This window comes from Protobothrops mucrosquamatus, unplaced genomic scaffold, assembly GCF_001527695.2.
Source record: "Protobothrops mucrosquamatus isolate PMUCROS unplaced genomic scaffold, P.Mucros_1.0 scaffold4162, whole genome shotgun sequence".
Lineage (NCBI taxonomy): Eukaryota > Metazoa > Chordata > Lepidosauria > Squamata > Viperidae > Protobothrops > Protobothrops mucrosquamatus.
Genome location: NW_015390088.1, coordinates 912 through 21,577, shown reverse-complemented (window position 1 = coordinate 21,577; position 20,666 = coordinate 912). Strand labels below are relative to the sequence as shown.

Sequence of the window (20,666 nt, the reverse complement as noted above, 5' to 3'; positions counted from 1 at the left end):
GCTGCATTAACAGAGGGATAGAATCAAGATCACGTGAAGTATTAATACCACTTTACAAGGCCTTGGTAAGGCCACATTTGGAATATTGCATCCAGTTTTGGTCACCACGATGTAAAAAAGATGTTGAGACTGTAGAAAGAGTACAGAGAAGAGCAACAAAGATGATTAGGTGACTGGAGGCTAAAGCATATAAGGAAAGGTTGCTGGAATTGGGTATGTCTAGTTTAATGAAAAGAAGGACTAGGGGTGACATGATAGCAGTGTTCCAGTATCTCAGGGGCTGCCACAAAGAAGAGGGAGTCAAGCTATTCTCCAAGGCGCCTGAAGGCAGGACAAGAAGCAACGGATGGAAACTAATCAAGGAGAAAAGCAACCTAGAACTAAGGAGAAACTTCCTGACAGTTAGAACAATTAACCAGTGGAACAACCTGCCTCCAGAAGCGGTGAATGCTCCAACACTGGAAGTTGTTAAGAAGAGACTGGACAGCCATTTGTAATAGTATAGGGTTTCCTGCCTGAGCAGGGGGTTGGACTAGATGACCTCCAAGCTCCTTTCCAACTTTATTATTATTATTAAAAGGTATTGGAAGCTAATTCTGCCCACTGCCAGGAGTTTGATCCTGACCAGCTCAAGGTTGACTCAGACTTCCATACTTTCAAGGTCAGTAAAATGAGGAGCCAGATTGTTGGGGGCAATATGCTGACTCTGAAAACCACTTAGTGCTATAAAGCACTATAAAGCAGTATATAAGTCTACGTGCTATTGCTATGTGAATGGAGCTAGTAATGGACCAGAAACCATCTCCATGAGTTTCTCAAGCAAAATCTGCACTTAAGTGCCGACCAAAATGTTATATTTCTCTTCCCACATCTGAGTCTAGTAAGAGAAGTGTGATTAAAATCAATATAGTTAATATAAACACACAAAGTGCCATCCAAAGCACATGAAAAAAGGAACACAGCCTCCAGGATGAAATACTAAATAGATAAGCAAAAACACATTTTGTTTTTTTAAAAAAAATTCAGTTTATTGGAAAAACAGAAGGACAGATGTGAGTTATAAGCAGCTATCAGGAGACAAATTCTGACATAACTTCCTGATCTGTAACACACACTCACACACATACACACATACCGGCAATCTCAACAGGACTTGCATCATGGGAGAGCAATTTGGCCATAGAAGATGAAGTCTAATGAGAAATACAGGTAATCCTCAACTTACAACCATTCATTTAGTGACCATTTGAAGTTACGACACTGAAAAAAGCGACTTATTACCATTTTCCACATTTACGACCACTGCAGCATCCTCAGGGTCAAAATTCAGATGCTTGGCAACCGACTCATATTTACGGCCGTCGCAGAGTCCTGGGGTCACGTGATCCCCTTTTGCGGCTTTTCCGACAAGGAAAGTCAACGGGAAAGCCAGATTCGTTTTAACAACCGTATTACTAACTGAACCCCTGCAGCGACTCACTTAACGACTGTGTCAAGAAAGGTCGTAAAATGGGGCAAAACTCACTTAACAAATGTCTTGCTTAGCAACAGAAATTTGGGGGTCAATTGTCGTTAAGTCTACCTCTACGCTGGGATGAAAACTCCTGAATTTGCCAGTTTATTTTAATAACACACACACACACACACCCAATTTTTTCTGCCTGCCCTCCCCCCCAACCAATCCCCAATTACTTTTTGTGCCCCCACGTGGTTTTCCATCTTCAGGTAACTGTATTTAGAGACATCTTAATATGCACAGAGAAGATTTCTCCTCAGTTTCCTCCATTATAGGGGGGCCTGAACAGGCATCAGTAAAGTTAAGATGGAGCCGTCACCGTGTGACAGAAGGCCTGCCTCCTTCTTTTAAAAAAGTTGCATGGTGGTAACCCCCTTCTTGACTTTTGGACTCCTTCACCCTTTAAAGCCATCTCGACTTAGCATACTTGACTCTTTGTCTACAGCCTGTGGAAAAACCCTCCTCCATTAGCTGTTCCTCAGTTGAGGTTTCTCAATCTTGGCCACGTCCAAGATGGGTGGACTTCAACTCCCAGAATTCCCCAGCCAGCCATGGCTGGCTGGGGAATTCTGGGAGTTGAAGTCCACCCATCTTGGACGTGGCCTAGTTTGAGAAACAGGGATAGTCCATCCGCCCTGGAAATTTAGCTCAGGGTTTCTTCTTGTATCTAGGCCGGATGTGACGGGGGAGTCCCAAAATGATATTCCTGCTTACTACCCGAGGCCTGAAGGAGAAAGTTTTAGGAAAGAAAGAGAAAGTGGCAATGGTATTTTGGAAAATCGAAATTGTGGAAAAGTGGCAACTGGTAAAAGAGAGCGCCACTTAGCTGGAGGAAGCCAAGAGGAGAAGAAAAGGAGATCTTGAATTTTTTAATTTTTTTTTAGGAATTTAATGCTCCTAGAGTAGCGATTCTTAACCAGGCTTGTTTCTAGTGTGCCATGAGATTTTCTTATTCTATTTTTTGACCGATATTAATTTATTTATGTCCCGCCTGATTATTTTTACAAATTAACTCAAGATCCTATCCGACACGTCCTCCACCTCTTTTATTTTATGTTTCTACCTTGTGTATATTCTGGGTAATCTGTACATTCAATAATGGAGATCTTTCCAGAAAGGTTCATAATTTCCCCTCAAACCATCATGATGGTAGTGATGTTATCCATTCAGTCGTGACGACTGTTGGCCAGGTCTCGCCATATTTTTCGATGTTGCACTATTGCACACTAAAACAACTGGACAGAAGAGCAATTTCCCCCCCCCCCATGCCATCACTCTGCTAAACAACTAATTCCCACAACTCTGTCAAACTACCTAGTAGGGCTGTATTACTTTTATCCTTCTCATCCTTCCTATTACCTTTTCCTTATTTTCTTAGGACTATAACTTTGTTGCTTGTATGGAATACTGCATCCAGTTTTGGTCACCACGATGTAAAAAAGATGTCGAGACTCTGGAAAGAGTGCAGAGAAGAGCAGCAAAGATGATCAGGGGACTGGAGGCTAAAACATACAAGGAAAGGCTGCTGGAATTGGGTATGTCTAGTTTAATGAAGAGAAGGACGAGGGGTGACATGATAGCAGTGTTCCAGTATCTCAGGGGTTGCCACAAAAAAGAGGGAGTCAAGCTATTCTCCAAAACACCTAAAGGCAGGACAAGAAGCAACGATGGAAACTTATTAAGGAGAGAAATTAGAACTAAGGAGAAATTTTCTGACAGAACAATTAATCAGTGGAACGACTTGTCTCCAGAAACTGTGAATGCCCCAACACTGGAAGTTTCTAAAAGGAGACTGGACAGCCATTTGCCTGAAATGGTATAGGGTTTCCTGCCTGAGCAGGGGGTTGGACTAGATTACCTCCAAGGTCCCTTCCAACTTTATTATTATATTACCATTTATATTGTTTTTTTTAGTATCATAGTATGATTTATGGCAATTGCTCATTTAATATCCTATGACCATGACTGAATGTTGTATCTTACGAGTCATGATGAATGTTTTTTATTATTATGATCATGATTTATCATTTGCTGTTCGTATGTACACTGACAGCTTATGCACCAGAGACAAATTGCTTGTGTGTCCAATCACACTTAGCCAAGAAAGAATTCTGTCCTGTTCTGTTTTGTTCTATTTCTTTAAGTTTTTCTATGCGCTGGCTGGTGTCAGCTTTAATACCATCCTGTCTCCCGTTCTTTGACAGCCTGATTTCCTTTTACTGCTTAACTCTTCCACACATAATTGTTTTCTTCAGTGAATTCCCTGACATGGCCGAAGTAAGCGAGCATTTAAAAATACTGCATACCAGGTGGTCCTCGACTTACAGCAGTTTGTTTAGTGACCAAAATTACGACACTGGGGAAAAAAAGTGACTTATGGACATTTTTCACCCTTAAATCCGTTGCAGCATCCCCACCCACGGTCACATGATCAAAATCCAGACACTTGGCAACTGACTCATATTTAGGACGGTTGCCGTGCGCCAGGTCATGTGGTCACCTTCTGACAGGCGAAATCAATGGGGAAGCCAGATTCACTTAACAACCGTGTTACCTACTTAACAACTGCAGTGATTCACTTAACAACTGTGGCAAGAAAGGTTGTAAAATAGGGCAGGACTCACTGAACAAAGGTCTCGCTTAGCGACAGAAATTGTGGGCTCAACCGCAGTCGTACGTCGAGGTCTATCGTTCTCTGGTGAGCCAGAGAACTACTGATATATTGAATACTGTAGCCCAGCATTTCCCAACCTTTCCAGCTGGGCGGTCCAGCGCACGGGGAGTGGCGGAGGGGATGGTTCCGAAAAGATACAGGGCCACAGCCCGGGGATTGGGAACCCCTGCTGTACCGGATTCGAAAAGATTGAGAAATCTCATCCTGGAGCAAAGGACGAGAGCAATTCGAATGGTGAGAAAAGGCTGGGAGGAAAGGGAGTTGAGACTATAAAGCAGGGGTAGTCAACCTTGGCTCTTTTATGACTCGTGGACTTCAACTCCCAGAATTCCTGAGCCAGCCATGCTGAGGGGAGAGGTTTCCAAGCTGAGCCGTGCTGGCTCAGGAATTCTGGGAGTTGAAGTCCACGAGTCATAAAAGAGCCAAGGTTGACTACCCCTGCTATAAAGAGTCCTCAGAAAGGGATGTTCCTGGATTGGTTTTGGATCATCAGCTGCACACATCCCTGGGTTTCTTCTAAGCCTGTGATCAAAAACACAGTCACGATGATAATAATTAATAATAATAATAATAATAATAATAATAATAATAATAATAATAATAATAATAATAATAATAATAATAATAATAATAATAAAGTTGGAAGGGACCTTGTAGGTCATCTAGTCCAACCCCCTGCTCAGGCAGGAAACCCTATACCAGACATGTCAAACTCGCAATGTCACGTGACGTCGCGCGACGTATCGGAACTTTTTCCCCATTGCCGGCAATGGGGTGGGCGCGGTTTCATGACGCGTCCGGCCTGTGGGCCGGCAGTTTGACACCCCTGCCCTATACCATTTCAGACAAATGGCTGTCCAGTCTCTTCTTAATGTTGGAGCATTCACAGCTTCTGGAGGCAGGTTGTTCCACTGGTTAATTGTTCTAACTGTCAGGAAGTTTCTCCTTAGTTCTAGGTTGCTTCTCTCTTTGGTTAGTTTCCATCCGTTGCTTCTTGTCCTGCCTTCAGGCGCTTTGGAGAACAACTTGATTCCCTCTTCTTTGTCGCAGCCCCTGAGATATTGGAACACTGCTATCATGTCCCCCCTCGTCCTTCTCTTCATTAGACTAGACATACCCAATTGCACAGAGCAAGGATGTTCTTTGGGCCAACTGTTAAGTTGTTCAAGGTGTGAGCATCCCACAGGCAGGTGTTTCTCAGCCTTGTCAGCTTTAAAATGTTCGGCTGGGGAATTCTGGGAGTTGAAGTCCAGATATCTTAAAAAAAACGTTGCCAAAGCTGAGAAACACTGTTTTGTATGCTGTGCTCTGGGTCACGTGACTAGCAGGGAGGAGGGACTTAGAATGGAGGCCCAGAATCCTCCATTCTAAGCTCCTCCTCTCTTCTAGTCATGTGACCCAGAACATAGGAGAAAATTGGGGGGGGCTGCTTTTCTCTGCACTCCCCAAACCTTACCTACTTCATTAACAAACCTAATCTTTCATCGGTTTCTGCCCTCAATTTGGCGCCTGGCTGGTCCTTTTTCCAGAACAGGATGGTGCCCACGTACAATTCCCTTCACATTATATGTCTTTCCCACCTTCCATGTGGGTTCGAAAGATGGACAACGATGGACAGCAGCAACTGTCGAAGTACAAAGCGAAGCAAAGGCAGCAGGGAAGAGCGAGGATATTTGGTAAAATCAGTGCATTTTTTACTGGCCACGTCATTCTGTAAAACAGCGTTTTATCTCAAACTTGGCGACTTTTTTTTTTAAGACACGTGGACTTCAACTCCCAGAATTCCCCAGCCAGCTATGCTGGCTAGGGGCAGGGGTAGGCCACCTTGGCTCTTTTACGACTCGTGGACTTCAACTCCCAGAATTCCTGAGCCAGCCGTGCTGAGGGGAAAGGGAGAGGTTTCCGAGCTGAGCCATGCTGGCTCAGGAATTCTGGGAGTTGAAGTCCACGAGTCATAAAAGAGCCAAGGTTGCTTACCCGTGAGATAGGGAATCCTGGGAAGTGAAGCCCACGTATCTTAAAAGTTGCTAAGGTTGAAAAACACGGCCTTACAACAATAATCGTGAGAAACACTGCTGTAAATGTAAGACATCAGTAGCCATTTTGAAGACAGGGGGGTCCCTGTTTAATACAATCGGTGTCCTCAAGCTGTTTCACACATCTGTATATTTTATAGTTCAGGCTGTGTCCTTGGCGGATCCTTCCGTAAAGATCCAGGTCTGTCCCCCAAATGTCCTTTACCAACTAAAATTACCATTCTCCCTCCCCCCCCCATGCTTGAGTGGACTGAGGCTCAGCACAATCCTCCAGCGGTATTCCTTCCCCTTTCCTATTTTTGTTTCTCACAGTCGTGGGACCTCTGATGTCTGGTAAGATTAGATCTTTGGCAGAAGCCTTGTCCGCAGTCCGCGCATCGATACGGCTTCTCTCCCGTGTGGATTCTCCGATGGACAATCAGGTGCGCCCTTTGGCTGAAGCCTTGCCCGCACTCCACGCACTTATGCGGTTTCTCCCCGGTGTGGATTCTCTGGTGCACCACAAGGTGTGTCCTTTGCGTAAAACTCTGGCCGCACTCCGAGCAGGCGTAGGGTTTCTCTCCCGTGTGGATCCTCTGATGGCGGATGAGGTTGGATCTCTGGCTGAAACTCTGCCCGCACTCGGCGCAGAGGTGAGGCTTCTCTCCCGTGTGGATTCTTTGATGGATCACCAGGTGCGCTTCCCAGGTGAAGGTCTGGCCGCACTCGCTGCACTGATAGGGCTTCTCTTTTGTGTGGATCCTCTGGTGAGCCACAAAGTTCTTCCTCCGATTGAACGTCTTCCCGCAATCCAAGCACTGGCGAGGTTCTTCGCCGGCGTGGATTTTTTGATGCCGGATGAAATTCGACTGCCAGTTAAACATCTTCCCACACTTCATGCACTGATAGGGATTGCCTCTCGGGGAGATCCTCTCGTGGATCCTGTGGCCCGGCTCAAGGCTGAGGCCCGCCCCGTGATCCGCGCTGTGGTATGAAGCCCTCTCCTCCGCGTGGACTTTCTGATGTTTAATGAGGTGCGGGCTCTGCCGAAAACTCTTCCCACAGTCAAGACAGGTGAAGGGTTTTTCCCCGGTGTGAATCCTCTGATGGCTGATGAGGTTTGCCCTCTGGTTGAATCTCTTCCCACAGTCGGAGCATTTGTGAGGTTTTTCCCGGGTGTGGATGCTCTGGTGTCTCCGAAGGTTCCCCCTGCGGCTGAATACTTTCCCACACCGGAAACATGGATAGGGTTCCTCTCCCGCTTGGTCCTGTCTGACAAGGCCGCTCGGCTGATGGGGCGCGTTATCCCCCGTGTGAATCTTCTGATGCTTGATCAAGTTGGATTTCTGGCCGAAGCTCTTCTCACACTCAGAGCACTTGTACGGCTTCTCCCCCGTGTGGGTTCGGAGATGCCTCACCAGGTTGGACCGCTGGCTGAAGCCCTGCCCGCAGTCGGCACACTTGTGCGGCTTCTCGCCGGTGTGCAACCGCTTGTGGATGATCAGGTGAGCTCTCCAGCGGAAGCTTTTCCCACAGTCCGGACACCGGTAAGGTTTCTCCCCAGTGTGGATCCTCTGGTGTGCGTTCAGGTTGGTCCTCTGGTTGAACCGCTTCCCGCACTCGAGACACTTGTGTGGCTTGTCTTTTGTGTGGATGCTCTGATGCCTAAGGAGGTTGCCTCTCCGGGAGAAGATTTTCCCGCACTTGAAGCACTGACAGGGGTTTTCTCCGAGGGAATCCTTATCCGGTCTGTGACGATTCGACCTCTGAGCCAGTCTCTTCCCGTTAACGGAGCGCCGCGGCGGCTTGTCGCCCAAATGGACGCTCTGATGCTTGACGAGGTTCGATTTCTGAGTGAAGCTCTTCTCGCATTCCAGGCATTTGTAAGGCTTCTCCCCGGTGTGGACTCGGTGGTGTCGAACAAGATTGGAGACCTGGCTAAAACTCTGCCCGCAGTCTGCGCACTGGTGGGGTTTCTCGCCGGTGTGAATCCTCTGATGAATGATGAGATTGGCGCTCCGACTGAAGCATTTCCCACAGTCAACGCAGGGATAAGGCTTCTCGCCGGTGTGGAAGCGCTGGTGTCGCATAAAGCTGGTCTCCCACTTGAAGCTTTTCCCGCATTTTGAGCACTGGAATGTCTTCCCTCCCACGTGGGTTCTCTGATGCCTGTTGAGGTTCGATTTTTGAGTGAAGCCCTTCCCGCAAACAGCGCACACGTGTCTCCGCTTTCCTGCGTGCGCTTTGTCCTCCAAGACCCGCTCGCCGGAGATCCCGCTGTCATCGAGAATGGCGTTGTTTCTTCTCTTGTCTGTGGGGAATCGCTGCTCCCACCGTGGTGCCGCTTGTTCTCCAAAGTTCTCTTCCAGGACTTGAGTTTCAGCTTTTTCCAGTAACACTTCAAACACAGCCTCTTCATCCTCACTCTCCCACTTATCTGTCAAGATCGAAAGAGAGCATTAGGAAAGCTAGAACTCATACAGGTGCAATGGTTGAAACAACACAGATCCATGTTCTACACCAGTGGTTCTCAACCTTTTTAATGCCGCGACCCCAACCGGTTGTAAGTCGAGGACTAAACCGGTCGTACGTCGAGGACTAAACTGGTTGTAAGTCGAGGACTAAACCGGTCGTAAGTCGAGGACTACCCAACCGGTCGTAAGTCGAGGACTTTCCCTACCCGGGAGCGCTGCGCATGCGTGGCTCCGCCCCCTGCGCCGGCCAAGGCGTAACTGGCAAGTGGCAGAGACGGAGCAGGCCGACCACCAGCTGGCCCAGCCCAAGGGAGGTAAGGCACCCGCCGGAAAAGAGGAAAAAAAATGGCGGACAAAAAAAATGGCGGACAGCCTTGCTTGGTGACCCCCGTGAAATGGTCGATCGACCCCAAATGGGGTCCCAACCCACAGGTTGAGAACCACTGTTCTACACTAGTTTTTTTTTTTTTTGTTTGTTTGTTTTTTACCATTCTAATGCGTGACTACAATCGGTTTAAGATAATTTAACCACCATTTGTTTCAGGGCAGCAAACTTTAATTTGAAAATTATGGCCTTCCTGTTCCCTGAGACTTTGCATAATGTGAGAAACAGGGATAATAATGGAATGGAACGGCACAGAACGGAACAGAACAGAATAACCTGCCTCCAGAAGCGGTGAATGCTCCAACACTGAAAGTTTTTAAGAAGAGACTGGACAGCCATTTATCCAAAATGGTATAGGGTTTCCTGCCTGAGTAGGGGGTTGGACTAAATGACCTCCAAGGTCCCTTCCAACTTTATTATTATTAATATTTTCACTTTAAATGGACGCTAATCAGCATACATTAAAATGAAATTTTGTTTCATACAGCTCTCAAAAGATTACCATTATACATATACCCACATACACACACATACATGACACAGAGATATATATGTTTATGGCTTCCTGGCTTATTCCTGGTTTGTTTTTCTACCATACCGCAAACATCTTCAGAAGAGAAGAATAAAAGAGAGAGAGAAAACAAACCAGGAAATAATAGACTAACCAGCAATGATTACTTTGCCTGGTGCTAGACTAACATTTATTCATTTGAAAAATAAACCACATTTTTGAGGGGAAAAAAACACCCCATGGTTTTGTCTGATGTGTGGATTCAGCTTTCATTTCTGACATTGTGCTGGGAGTCAGCTTCTCTTCAGGAAACTGAGGAGAATTGCATTGCCCACTGCAAAAAAACTGGAAGAGATTCTTTCCAAGTAGGAATTCTCACAAAACCTTCTTTAGCAAGCTCTATTATGGGTTCCTTGCCAGGCCAGCCAGATATTTAGATTGGATTTAGCATTTTTATTACTCTATCAAATCCTTCCCAAAGACCAGGGATAGGCAGACGTTGCTGTTTGATGGTTTGATGCTGTTTGATGGTTTGAAAGATATTTAGACCAGCGGTTCTCAACCTATGGGTTGCGACCCCATTTGGGGTCGATCAACCATTTCACGGGGGTCGGCAAGCAAGGCTGTCCGCCATTTTTTTTCCCCTTTTCCGGCAGGTGCCTTACCTCCCTTGAGCTTGGCCAGCTGGTGGTCGGCCTGCTCCGTCTCTGCCGCTTGCCAGCTACGCCTCGGCCGGTGCAGGGGGCGGAACCACGCATGCGCGGCGCTCCCGGGCAGAAAAAGTCCTCGACTTACGACCAGTTGGGTAGTCCTCGACTTACGACCGGTTTAGTCCTCGACTTACGACCGGTTTAGTCCTCAACGTACGACCGGTTTAGTCCTCGACTTACGACCGGTTTAGTCCTCGACTTACGACCGGTTGGGGGTCGCGGCATTAAAAAGGTTGAGAACCACTGATTTAGACAGTTAGAACAATTAACCAGTGGAACAACCTGCCTCCAGAAGTTGTGAATACTCCATCACTGGAAGTTTTTAAGAAGAGACTGGACAGCCATTTGTCCGAAATGGTATAGGGTTTCCTGCCTGAGCAGGGGGTTGGACTAGATAACTTCCAAGGTCCCTTCCAACTTTATTATTATTATGGATCATCGCACAGTCAGCCAGATGTTCAGACTGGATTTGGCATTTTGTCTACCTATCGAGTCCTTACCCAGGATCTGGGATAGGCAGATATGGATGTTTGATGGTATTACAGATATCGTCGCAGGATGGAAGCAGTTCCTAGTAAGGCCGTCTTTTGCAATTGACTAATAGCGAATTTGTCAATGCCAATGGTGTTCAAGTGGTGCTCCAGTTGTTTTGGGATTGCACCCAAGGCGCCTATTACTATTGGTACTACCCTTGCTTGCTTTTGCCACAGTCTTTCTATTTCTATTTGTAGGTCTTTGTATTTTGTTATCTTCTCCAGTTCTTTCTCATCTATTCTGCTGTCTCCAGGCCTGCCACGTCCACTATCCAGACTTTTTTGTCTTTCTTATCGACAATTGTTAAGTGTAGCATTCCCCTTAGTGAATGCCACAGAAAAGGTCATAAAGTCAGATGTAGTCACATATCTGCTTAATGCTCAACGATCTGTTTAATGAGTGGCGTGGTACCTATGACCACAATCCAAGGCTCAGTGACAGTTGTAAGCTGAGGCCTACCAGAGTCGCTCTTGGCAGTGAGATGGGCAGCATATTAAAAGTAATAACTAAATCAATTAAATACACAGCAAAGCGTCCCGTACCCAACCAATTGGCCTGCTCCTGCTTGATTTCCCGGCAAGGTTGTTTGTCGCCAGCGTCATCTTCTCTCGAAAAACTCATCGCTACTTCTTCAAACTCTCCCAGCACCTAAAAGATAAAAAGCAAGAATGTGGGTGTGACTGCAAGTCTGGCTAGTCCAGGGGTAGGCCACCTTGGCTCTTTTATGACTCGTGGACTTCAACTCCCAGAATTCCTGAGCCAGCCATGCTGAGGGGAAAGCGAGAGTTTCCAAGCTGAGGCCTGTTGGCTCAGGAATTCTGGGAGTTGAAGTCCACGAGCCATAAAAGAGCCAAGGTTGCCTACCCCTGAGCTACTTGAATCAGAACGATGAAGGGAGCACCACATCCCAGTTCTGGCCCTTTGGGATATATGTGTGATGTCACCACAACACATGGATGAAGATGGTAGGGTGGCAACCATTTAGTCGGGAACACACATTTCACAACTCAACTTTACTGAGGTAGGCGACACCAGCGTTTCTCAACCTTGGCAAATCTGGGAGCTGAGGCCCACAATTCTTAAAAGTTGCCAAGTTTGTTTACACTCACAAAAATGAGCGTTCGGGACAAGGCACAGCCTTGGGAAAAGTTAAATAGGCAGCAAGGTCTGGAGAAAGACTGTAAAACTAATTCCTGGGCTTAGTACGAAGTGGGAAAGTCAGAGAGAGCCAAAACGTCTCTGGTGAAGAGATCGACTTGATCACATTTCAGGCTGTTGGCTCACCGATATCCATCAAGGGAGAAATCCAAAATTCCAGGCACCAAGTTTATTGCCGACTGGAAAGTTTTGTATACTTTTTGTGTGAAACAGAAAAAAAAATGAACTTGTCTCTATGCTTTTGATTAGGAAAAAAAAACAGATTATAGAAAAACGAAGGTCCTGCTCTAACCACAGAACAAGAGGTAAAGTTATAATTGTTGCAAGGAAAATTGGACGACATTTCTTTATATTTTCTTTCCTCTTTTCCCTACACCAGGGGTAGGCAACCCTGGCTCTTTTATGACTCGTGGACTTCAACTCCCAGAATTCCTGAGCCAGCATAGCATAGCATAGCATAGCATAGCATAGCATAGCATAGCATAGCATAGCATAGCATAGCATAGCATAGCATAGCATAGCATAGCAGGCTCAGGAATTCTGGGAGTTGAAGTCCACGAGTCATAAAAGAGCCTGCCCTACACTTTTGGCTTTCTCCTTTTCTCCCTTGCTATTCTGCCTTCTTTTCTTTATTCCAAATATGTCTATCAATGATTCCAAATGCATCCTGTCAAAGTTCATCTTTCTTTACTAAAATCTTTATAATAAAGTTATATCAGCATTTCAGGAGGCAGAGGATCAATGATCAAGGCAAAGAATTTATCCCCCCTCAATTGAGGAGGCAGTAGCCTCGAAAGGTGTTTTTTTAAAAAAAAAAACAACACAAGCTAATTTCAGCCAATAATAAAGAATTTCTCAACCTCGGCTGCTTTAGAATTTTATGAACTTCAACTCCCAGAATTCCCCCAGCCGGCATGTAATTTTGAGAACTGAAGCTCACACATCTTAATGCAAGCTGGCTGTGGAGCTCTGGGACCTGAAGCCTGCAGATCTTAAAGCAAAGGGGCTGAGGAATTCTGGGAGTTGAAGTTGTTGTTGTTGTTATTATTATTATTTAAATTTATATACCGCCCTATCTCCCTTACGGGACTCAGGGCGGTGAACAGGCAATAATAAAAATCACAATAAATATTGAATAAAAAGCCTGCTCTAAAATACCCCACATAAAACCCCTAGCAAAGCCCAATCACACATCTTAAAGTTGCTAAGGTTCACCGGTCGGTCCCTGCTGAGACACAATGAGATAGCCACAGCAATAGCACTAGCATTTACACTTATATACCGCTTCATAGTGCTTTACAGTAGTGGCCCCCAAACCTTTGGGGCACCAGGGACCGGTTCCGTGGAGGTTTTTCCACGGACCGGAGGGGGGGGCGTGGTTTCGCATGCTGCCTGCATCCCGTGGACGGGGCTTCACTCGTTTGCACGGCCCGGTTTCTGGCATGCTGCGGCCCGGTTACCGGTCCACGGACCGGGGATTGGGGACCCCTGCTTTACATCCCTCTCTAAGCGGTTTACAGAGTCAGTGTCAACACTGCAAATACTGTATATTCTTGCTTTGACAATGTGCAGAACTGTCTGGTATATATATAGTTAAACCAGCAACTAGGAAAGAGGGAGGAGCATAAGGATAGCCGGGAGAAAGAAACCGGAAGTAAATCACATCTTCCAAGTTGATTGGAAGATGTGAACCATGACCCTACAATAAGGGAGTGGAAAATGTTTGGAATGCTATGCCTAACGGAAGAGAAGCAGTTCTAAGCATTCCACCATGCCGTGCTGACGTATTGTAATCTTAATAAATGCTTTTAGGAGAAAAAAATGCCTGAAAGTCCTTTTAAGTGTTTCGTTACTCAGACACATGACAGTCAGCATATTGCTCCCCAACAATCTGGGTCCCCATTTGACCAACCTCGGAAGGATGGAAGTCTGAGTCAACCTGGAGCCGGTCAGGATCGAACTCCTGGCGGTGAGCAGAGTCAGCCTGCAATAACCCCTGGGCCACCCTGGCTCTTATGAGATGAAGGACGGATGGAACTCATCCCCAGCTCCCCCACCCCGCCCCAGAAAACCCCCCTCCCTTACTTCCTGTTTCCACCTCTCAGTCTCTTGCTGCCTCAGCAGGAAGTCTTCCACCAAGGCCACCGCCTGCGCACAGGACTCTGGCCCGCTTTCTCCAACCCAGCCCTGGATGTCCTCGGGCAAGATGGCTAAGAACTGCTCCAGGACCACCAGCTCCACCATCCGCTCCTTCGAATTCAGCTCCGGCTGCAGCCAGTTGAGGCACAGCTCCCGCAGCCGGGCGCAGACGTCCCAAGGCCCCTCCGCCTCTTGGTAGCAAAACCACCGGAAGTGCTGCCGATGCAGCTCGGCGCTGGGGGTCTCCTCGGCCTGGCCCTCTCCCTTCACCTCTCCATCATCCCCCTGCTCTGCGGGGTACGCATCCAGGCTGGTCTCTCGCGGCAAAAGGCCACCTGCCTCTTCCTGGAGGGGCTGTTCACCGGTTTCAGCGGGAGCCAGAAACCCCGGGATCTGGGGGTTGCTCCACCCCGAACACGGGGACTGTCTGTTCTTCAGGATGTCTCGCCACTGGGCTTCCCAACATGGCGACAGCATCCCCTCTTCCAGATCCCGCTCCGTTGGCTTGGCTGCCATCCGGCTAAAATGCTCCCCGATGGTGAAAGCCTGGATGACGTAAGGGCTCTTCCTGAATCGGGCCGGCCCGGCCAGCGCAAGGCCATTTCTTTCAAGCTCCTCCATTTTGACTCCTTTTTCTACCCTGGTTTCGTAAGGGTGGAGGCCCACAGAGGACGCCTCCTGTCGCTCGGCCGCCATTTCCACCTTGGCTCTGCTCAACTGCTCGCCTTCCCAGCCCAGCACTGGTTTCTTTCTGCGGACATGACCGAGGAAGGGGGTCTGAATCCAAGTTTGGGCAAGTTCAGAGTGGTACTTACAAGGCAGAGACGATGGGATTTCAGAGCTTCTCACCTACAGAAAAAAAAATGGGAGCATCTTTCTCGCTCCAAAGAACTTCTTCCTGAAGGACAGAGAAAGAAATGTGGATGAGAGGGAGGAAAAAACATAATACTGAAACAGTCACTCGCTGAGTAGCAGAATCCCAGAGCTGCAAGGGGACACTGAGGTCATCCAATCCAGCCCCTTGCTCAGTGCAAGAATCCAGATTAAACCACTCTCAGGAAATCGTCTTGAGCAACCAGTGAAAACCAGCCTAACAACTCTCTGATAATACTCTCATCACAAAATGGCTGTTACCCTTCTAACGTTCAGTCAGGATCTATCCGGTTATCAGTTAAAGCCATGGAATGGAGTGGAATGGAACAAAGCATTGTTTCTCAACCTTAGGAATTTTGAGTGGACCAACTCCCAGAATTCCCTGGGAACTGAAGTCCACCCATAAAGCTGCCAAGCTTGAGAAATATTTCTTTAGGGAATAGAGTTCAGTTATGATGTATAGTTGATGCTTTAGGATCCTCACATATCCCAAAAGTCTAGGTTCCAGAAGTTGCTATTGCTGACATTTACAGTGAGGGAAAAAATTATTTGATCCCCTGCTGATTTTGTACGTTTGCCCACTGACAAAGAAATGGTCAATCTATAATTTTAATGGTAGGTTTATTTTAACAGCGAGAGACAGAATAACAACAACAAAAATCCAGAAAAAAGCATTTCAAACAAGTTATAAATTGATCTGCATTTTAATGAGCGAAATAAGTATTGGATCAGCAAGATTTCTGGCTCCCAGGTGTCTTTTATACAGGTAACGAGCTTGTTACCTGTATAAAAGACACCTGTCCACAGAAGCAATCGATCAATCAGATTCCAAACTCTCCATCATGGCCAAGACCAAAGAGATGTCCAAGGATGTCAGGGACAAGATTGTAGACCTACACAAGACTATCGCCAAGTAGCTTGGTAAGAAGGTGACAACAGTTGGTGCGATTATTCGCAAATGGATGAAACAAAATAACTGTCAATCTCCCTCGGTCTGGGGCTCCATGCAAGATCTCACCTTGTGGAGTTTCAATGATCATGAGAACGGTGTAGTTCAGCCCAGAACTACACTGAGGATCTTGTCAATGATCTCAAGGCAGCTGGGAACATAAGACACTAAGAAGACAATTGATAACACACTACGCAGAGAAGGACTGAAATCTTGCAGTGCCCAAAAGGTCCGCCTGCTCAAGAAAGCACATGTACAGGCCCACCTCAAATTTGCCAGTGAACACCTGAACGATTCAGAGAATTGGGTGAAAGTGTTATGTTCAGATGAGACCAAAATCGAGCTCTCTGGCATCAACTCAACTCACCGTGTTCGGAGGAGGAGGAATGCTGTCTATGACCTCAAGAATACCACCCCCACCGTCAAACATGGAAGTGGAAACATTATGCTATGGGGATGTTTTTTTTGCTAAGGAAACAGGACAACTTCACCACATCAAAGAGATAATGGATGGGGCTATGTACCATCAAATCTTGGGTGAGAACCTCCTTCCCTCAGCCAGGGCATTGAAAATGGGTCGTGGATGGGTATTCCAGCATGGCAATGATCCAAAATACATGGCCAAGGCAACAAAGGAGTGGCTCAAGAAGCAGCACGTTAACAGAGGGATAGAATCAAGATCACATGAAGTGTTAATACCACTTTACAATGCCTTGGTAAGGCCACACGTGGAATACTGCATCCAGTTTTGGTCACCCCGATGTAAAAAAGATATTGAGACTCTAGAAAGAGTACAGAGAAGAGCAACAAAGATGATTAGGGGACTGGAGGCTAAAGCATATAAGGAAAGGCTGCTGGAATTGGGTATGTCTAGTTTAAGGAAGAGAAGGACGAGGGGGGACATGATAGCAGGGTTCCAATATCTCAGGGACTGCCATAAAGAAGAGGGAGTCAAGCTATTTTCCAAAGCGCCTGAAGGCAGGACAAGAAGCAACAGGTGGAAACTAATCATGGAGAGAAGCAACCTAGAACTAAGGAGAAACTTCCTGACAGTTAGAACAATTAACCAGTGGAACAACCTGCCTCCAGAAGCGGTGAATGCTCCAACACTGGAAGTTTTGAAGAAGAGACTGGACAGCCATTTGTCCGAAATGGTATAGGGTTTCCTGCTTGAGCAGGGGGTTGGACTAGATGACCTTCAAGGTCCCTTCCAACTTTACTATTATTATTATTAAGGTCCTGGAGTGGCCTAACCAGTCTCCAGACCTTAATCCCATGGAAAATCTGTGGAGGGAACTGAAGGTTCGAGCTGCCAAACATCAGCCTTGAAACCTTAATGACTTGGATCTGCAAAGAGGAGTGGGACAAAATCCCTCCTGAGATGTGCGCAAACCTGGTGGCCAACTACAAGAAACATCTGACTTCTGTGATTGCCAACGAGGGTTTTTGCCACCAAGGACTAAGTCATGTTTGGCGAAGGGGTCAAATACTTATTTCACTCATTAAAATGCAAACCAATTTATACCTTTTTTGAAATGCGTTCTTCTGGATTTTTTTTTGTTCTTATTCTGTCTCTCGCTGTTAAAATAAACCTACCATTAAAATTACAGACTGATCATTTCTTTGTCAGTGAGCAAACGTACAAAATCAGCAGGGGAATCAAATAATTTCTTCCCTCACTGTATAATGAAATTTGCCAGGAATCGTTCTATTAAGTATATGAAGAATCTCAGTATATTAAAAAGAAACTGGTGCTACTGTCTGAGTAGGGTAAAACCAAAATTCCTGCAGGTGAAACTTAGTAGTTTCCTGGCAAACAGTATAGGGTTAACTTCACTGCTTTCCTGTTGCTTTTTTGAATGTCCCAGTCTAGTCCTCAGTTGAGAGACTTCCTAATAACTTTTCATTCAAGATACTTGTAATTAATTTTATTTAATTCTTCTCTCCCCCCACCACCGCTCTGCCTTCTGATCTTCTGGGGAAAATAAATCTTTTTTTTTTTAACTTGTAGATAGGAAGGAAAACCTGCACTATAGGAGGATTGGCGGCATTTGGGGCACAAAATAGTGGATTGTCCCCAAGTGTCATTTTCATGCAATGGAACATTTGCAGGTAGTCCTTGACCTATGACCACCACTGATCCCAAAATTTCCACTGCACAGTAAGACAGTTGCTAAGTGAGTTTTGCCCCATTTTACAATCGTTCTTGCCACCATTGTTAAGTGAATCCCTGCGGTTGTTAAAATTAGTAGCCTGGTTGTTAAGTTGAATCTGATCGCAAAAGGGGATCACATGACCCCGGGACACGGCCACCGTCATAAATATGAGTCAGTTGCCAAGCATCTGGATTTTGATCATGTGACCATGGGGGAATGCTGCAACAGTCATAAGTGTGAAAACAACTACCCTTGTTTTCCCGAAAATAAGGCCTACCCTGAAAATAAGCCCTAGCTTGATTTTTTGGGGGTGGGCCTAATACAGGGGTAGGCAACCTCGGCTCTTTTATGACTCATGGACTTCAACTCCCAGAATTCCTGAGTCAGCATAGCATGACTCAGGAATTCTGGGAGTTGAAGTCCATGAATCATAAAAGAGCCGAGGTTGCCTATCCCTGGCCTAATATAAGCCCTAATCCGAATATAAGCCCTAGTTTTGAGGTGAGGCACACACTTAAAAATCAAGCTAGGGTGGGGTGTAAAGCTACCCTATGCGCACCCACTTACCTCACAGCCAGGCCTCCCCTCACCGGCCCACTTCTTCTGAGGCGTCTTTTGCAGCCAGGCCTGTATTTCTCAGTCACAGGCCTTTCCTGAAGGCCTCTGCAGCCGAGAACCAAACTATGGATTCAATCCATAGCTCGGTACTCGGCTGCAGAGGCCTTCCAGAAAGGCCTGATTGCAAAATACAGGCCGGAATGCCCCAGAAGAAGTGAACCGGCTGGGCTGGGCTGTCGTAAGACACCCCCCGAAAATAAACATGGGTATAAGTCACTTTTTAAACTTCAAATGGTCTACACCAGGGGTAGGCCACCTTGGCTCTTTTATGACTCGTGGACTTCAACTCCCAGAATTCCTGAGCCAGCATGGCTCAGCTTGGAAACCTCTCCCTTTCCCCTCAGCATGGCTGGCTCAGGAATTCTGGGAGTTGAAGTCCACCAGTCATAAAAGAACCAAGGTTGCCTACGCCTGAGCTAGAGTCTCATTCACATCCCCCCCCCCAGCATCATCTAACTCTAAAAGCGAAAGGGACAAAGATGGCTACATTTTCATCTGTTGCCAATGCAAAACATCCGATGTTAAGCAGCGTTGACATCCCGGTTGTTAAGTGAATCTGGCTTCCCTATCAGTTTTGCTTATCAGACAGTGACTGAAGGTTATAGAAAGTTACAAAAAGAGGAACCACACAACCTCAGGACAATGCAACCGTCCTAGGTACGAGTCAGTTGCCAAGTGCCCAAATTTGGATCACATGACCGTGGGGAATGCTGCAATGGTTGTTAAGTGTGAGGACCAGTTATAAGTCACTTTTCCAGTATTGTGACTTCAAGCGGTCGCTAAACAAACAATTCTAAGTCGAGCACATTTCACTTTTGTTCAAATTGTGCCGTTACGGCTGTCTTGGTAGAAAAGGGGAAGTTTCCACTTCCCTCCCGCTCCAGCTTATACTTCTGCCATCTTTTCCCTCGTTAGAGATGACTTTTCGGAAAAAGGATCTTTGTATTTAATTGGCAGAGTCGTCTAAATCTGAAATGCAACATCTCAACATCAATGAGAACATATATCTGGATGGTCTGTCCTGGAGACCAAACGTTTCTGAATACTTCGACAAATACTAGTTATAGCAATGTTGTTATTTTCCTTTCTGATTCATATTTATGACGGTTGCAATATCCCAGGGCAGGACGTTTTCAATATCCCTTGGCTCTTTTATGACTCGGGGACTTCAACTCCCAGAATTCCCGAGCCAGCCATGCTGAGGAGAAAGGGAGAGGTTTCCAAGCTGAGCCATGCTGGCTCAGGAATTCTGGGAGTTGAAGTCCACGAGTCATAAAGAGCCAAGGTGGCCTACCCCTGTCTCAGGGTAATGGGATTCCCTTTTTTTGACCTTCTCACAGGCAAAGTCAATGGGGAAGCCAGATTCATTTAACAACCGGGTTACTAACTGAACATCTGCAGTGAGACTCTAGAAAGAGTACAGAGAAGAGCAACAAAGATGATTAGGGGACTGGAGGCTAAAACTTATAAGGAACGGTTGCTGGAATTGGGTATGTCTAGTTTAATGAAGAGAAGGACGAGGGGGGACATGATAGAAGTGTTCCAATATCTCAGGGGCTGCCACAAAGAAGAGGGAGTCAAGCTATTCTCCAAAGCGCCTGAAGGCAGGACAAGAAGCAACGGGTGGAAACTAAGCAAGGAGAGAAGCAACCTACAACTAAGGAGAAACTTCCTGATAGTTAGAACAATTAACCAGTGGAACAACCTGCCTCCAGAAGCGGTGAATGCTCCAACACTGGAAGTTTTTAAGAAGAGACTGGACAGCCATTTGTCCGAAATGGTATAGGGTTTCCTGCCTGAGCAGGGGGTTGCACTAGATGACCTCCAAGGTCCCTTCCAACTTTACTACTACTACTACTACTACTACTACTACTACTACTACTACTACTACTACTACTACTATTATTATTATTATTATTATTTACTTAACAACTGTGGCAAGAAAGGTCATAAA

General features: G+C 46.3%; 1 protein-coding gene across 1 annotated transcript; it reads right to left on the bottom strand.

Moving 5' to 3' along the window:
• Nucleotides 1–6,519: 6,519 nt before the first annotated feature.
• LOC107298645 (zinc finger protein 345-like) lies at nt 6,520–14,812 on the bottom strand. Its single transcript, XM_029286583.1, has 5 exons — nt 14,063–14,812; nt 11,362–11,467; nt 8,037–8,642; nt 7,222–7,784; nt 6,520–6,969 (listed from the first exon to the last, which is right to left on the bottom strand). The coding sequence occupies exons 1-5, from the start codon at nt 14,810–14,812 to the stop codon at nt 6,520–6,522; spliced, it is 2,475 nt and encodes an 824-aa protein (XP_029142416.1).
• Nucleotides 14,813–20,666: the final 5,854 nt, after the last annotated feature.

Excerpts from the sequence above, each read along its gene's own strand:
- LOC107298645 (XM_029286583.1), bottom strand. The coding sequence starts at position 14,812 with ATGGCGGCCGAGCGACAGGAGGCGTCCTCTGTGGGCCTCCACCCTTAC. Across the intron at positions 11,468-14,062 it reads CTGAGAGGTGGAAACAGGAA|GTGCTGGGAGAGTTTGAAGA; the intron begins GTAAGGGAGGGG and ends TTTATCTTTTAG. Across the intron at positions 6,970-7,221 it reads ACCTCATTAAACATCAGAAA|AGGATCCACACAAAAGAGAA; the intron begins GTCCACGCGGAG and ends GTGGCTCACCAG.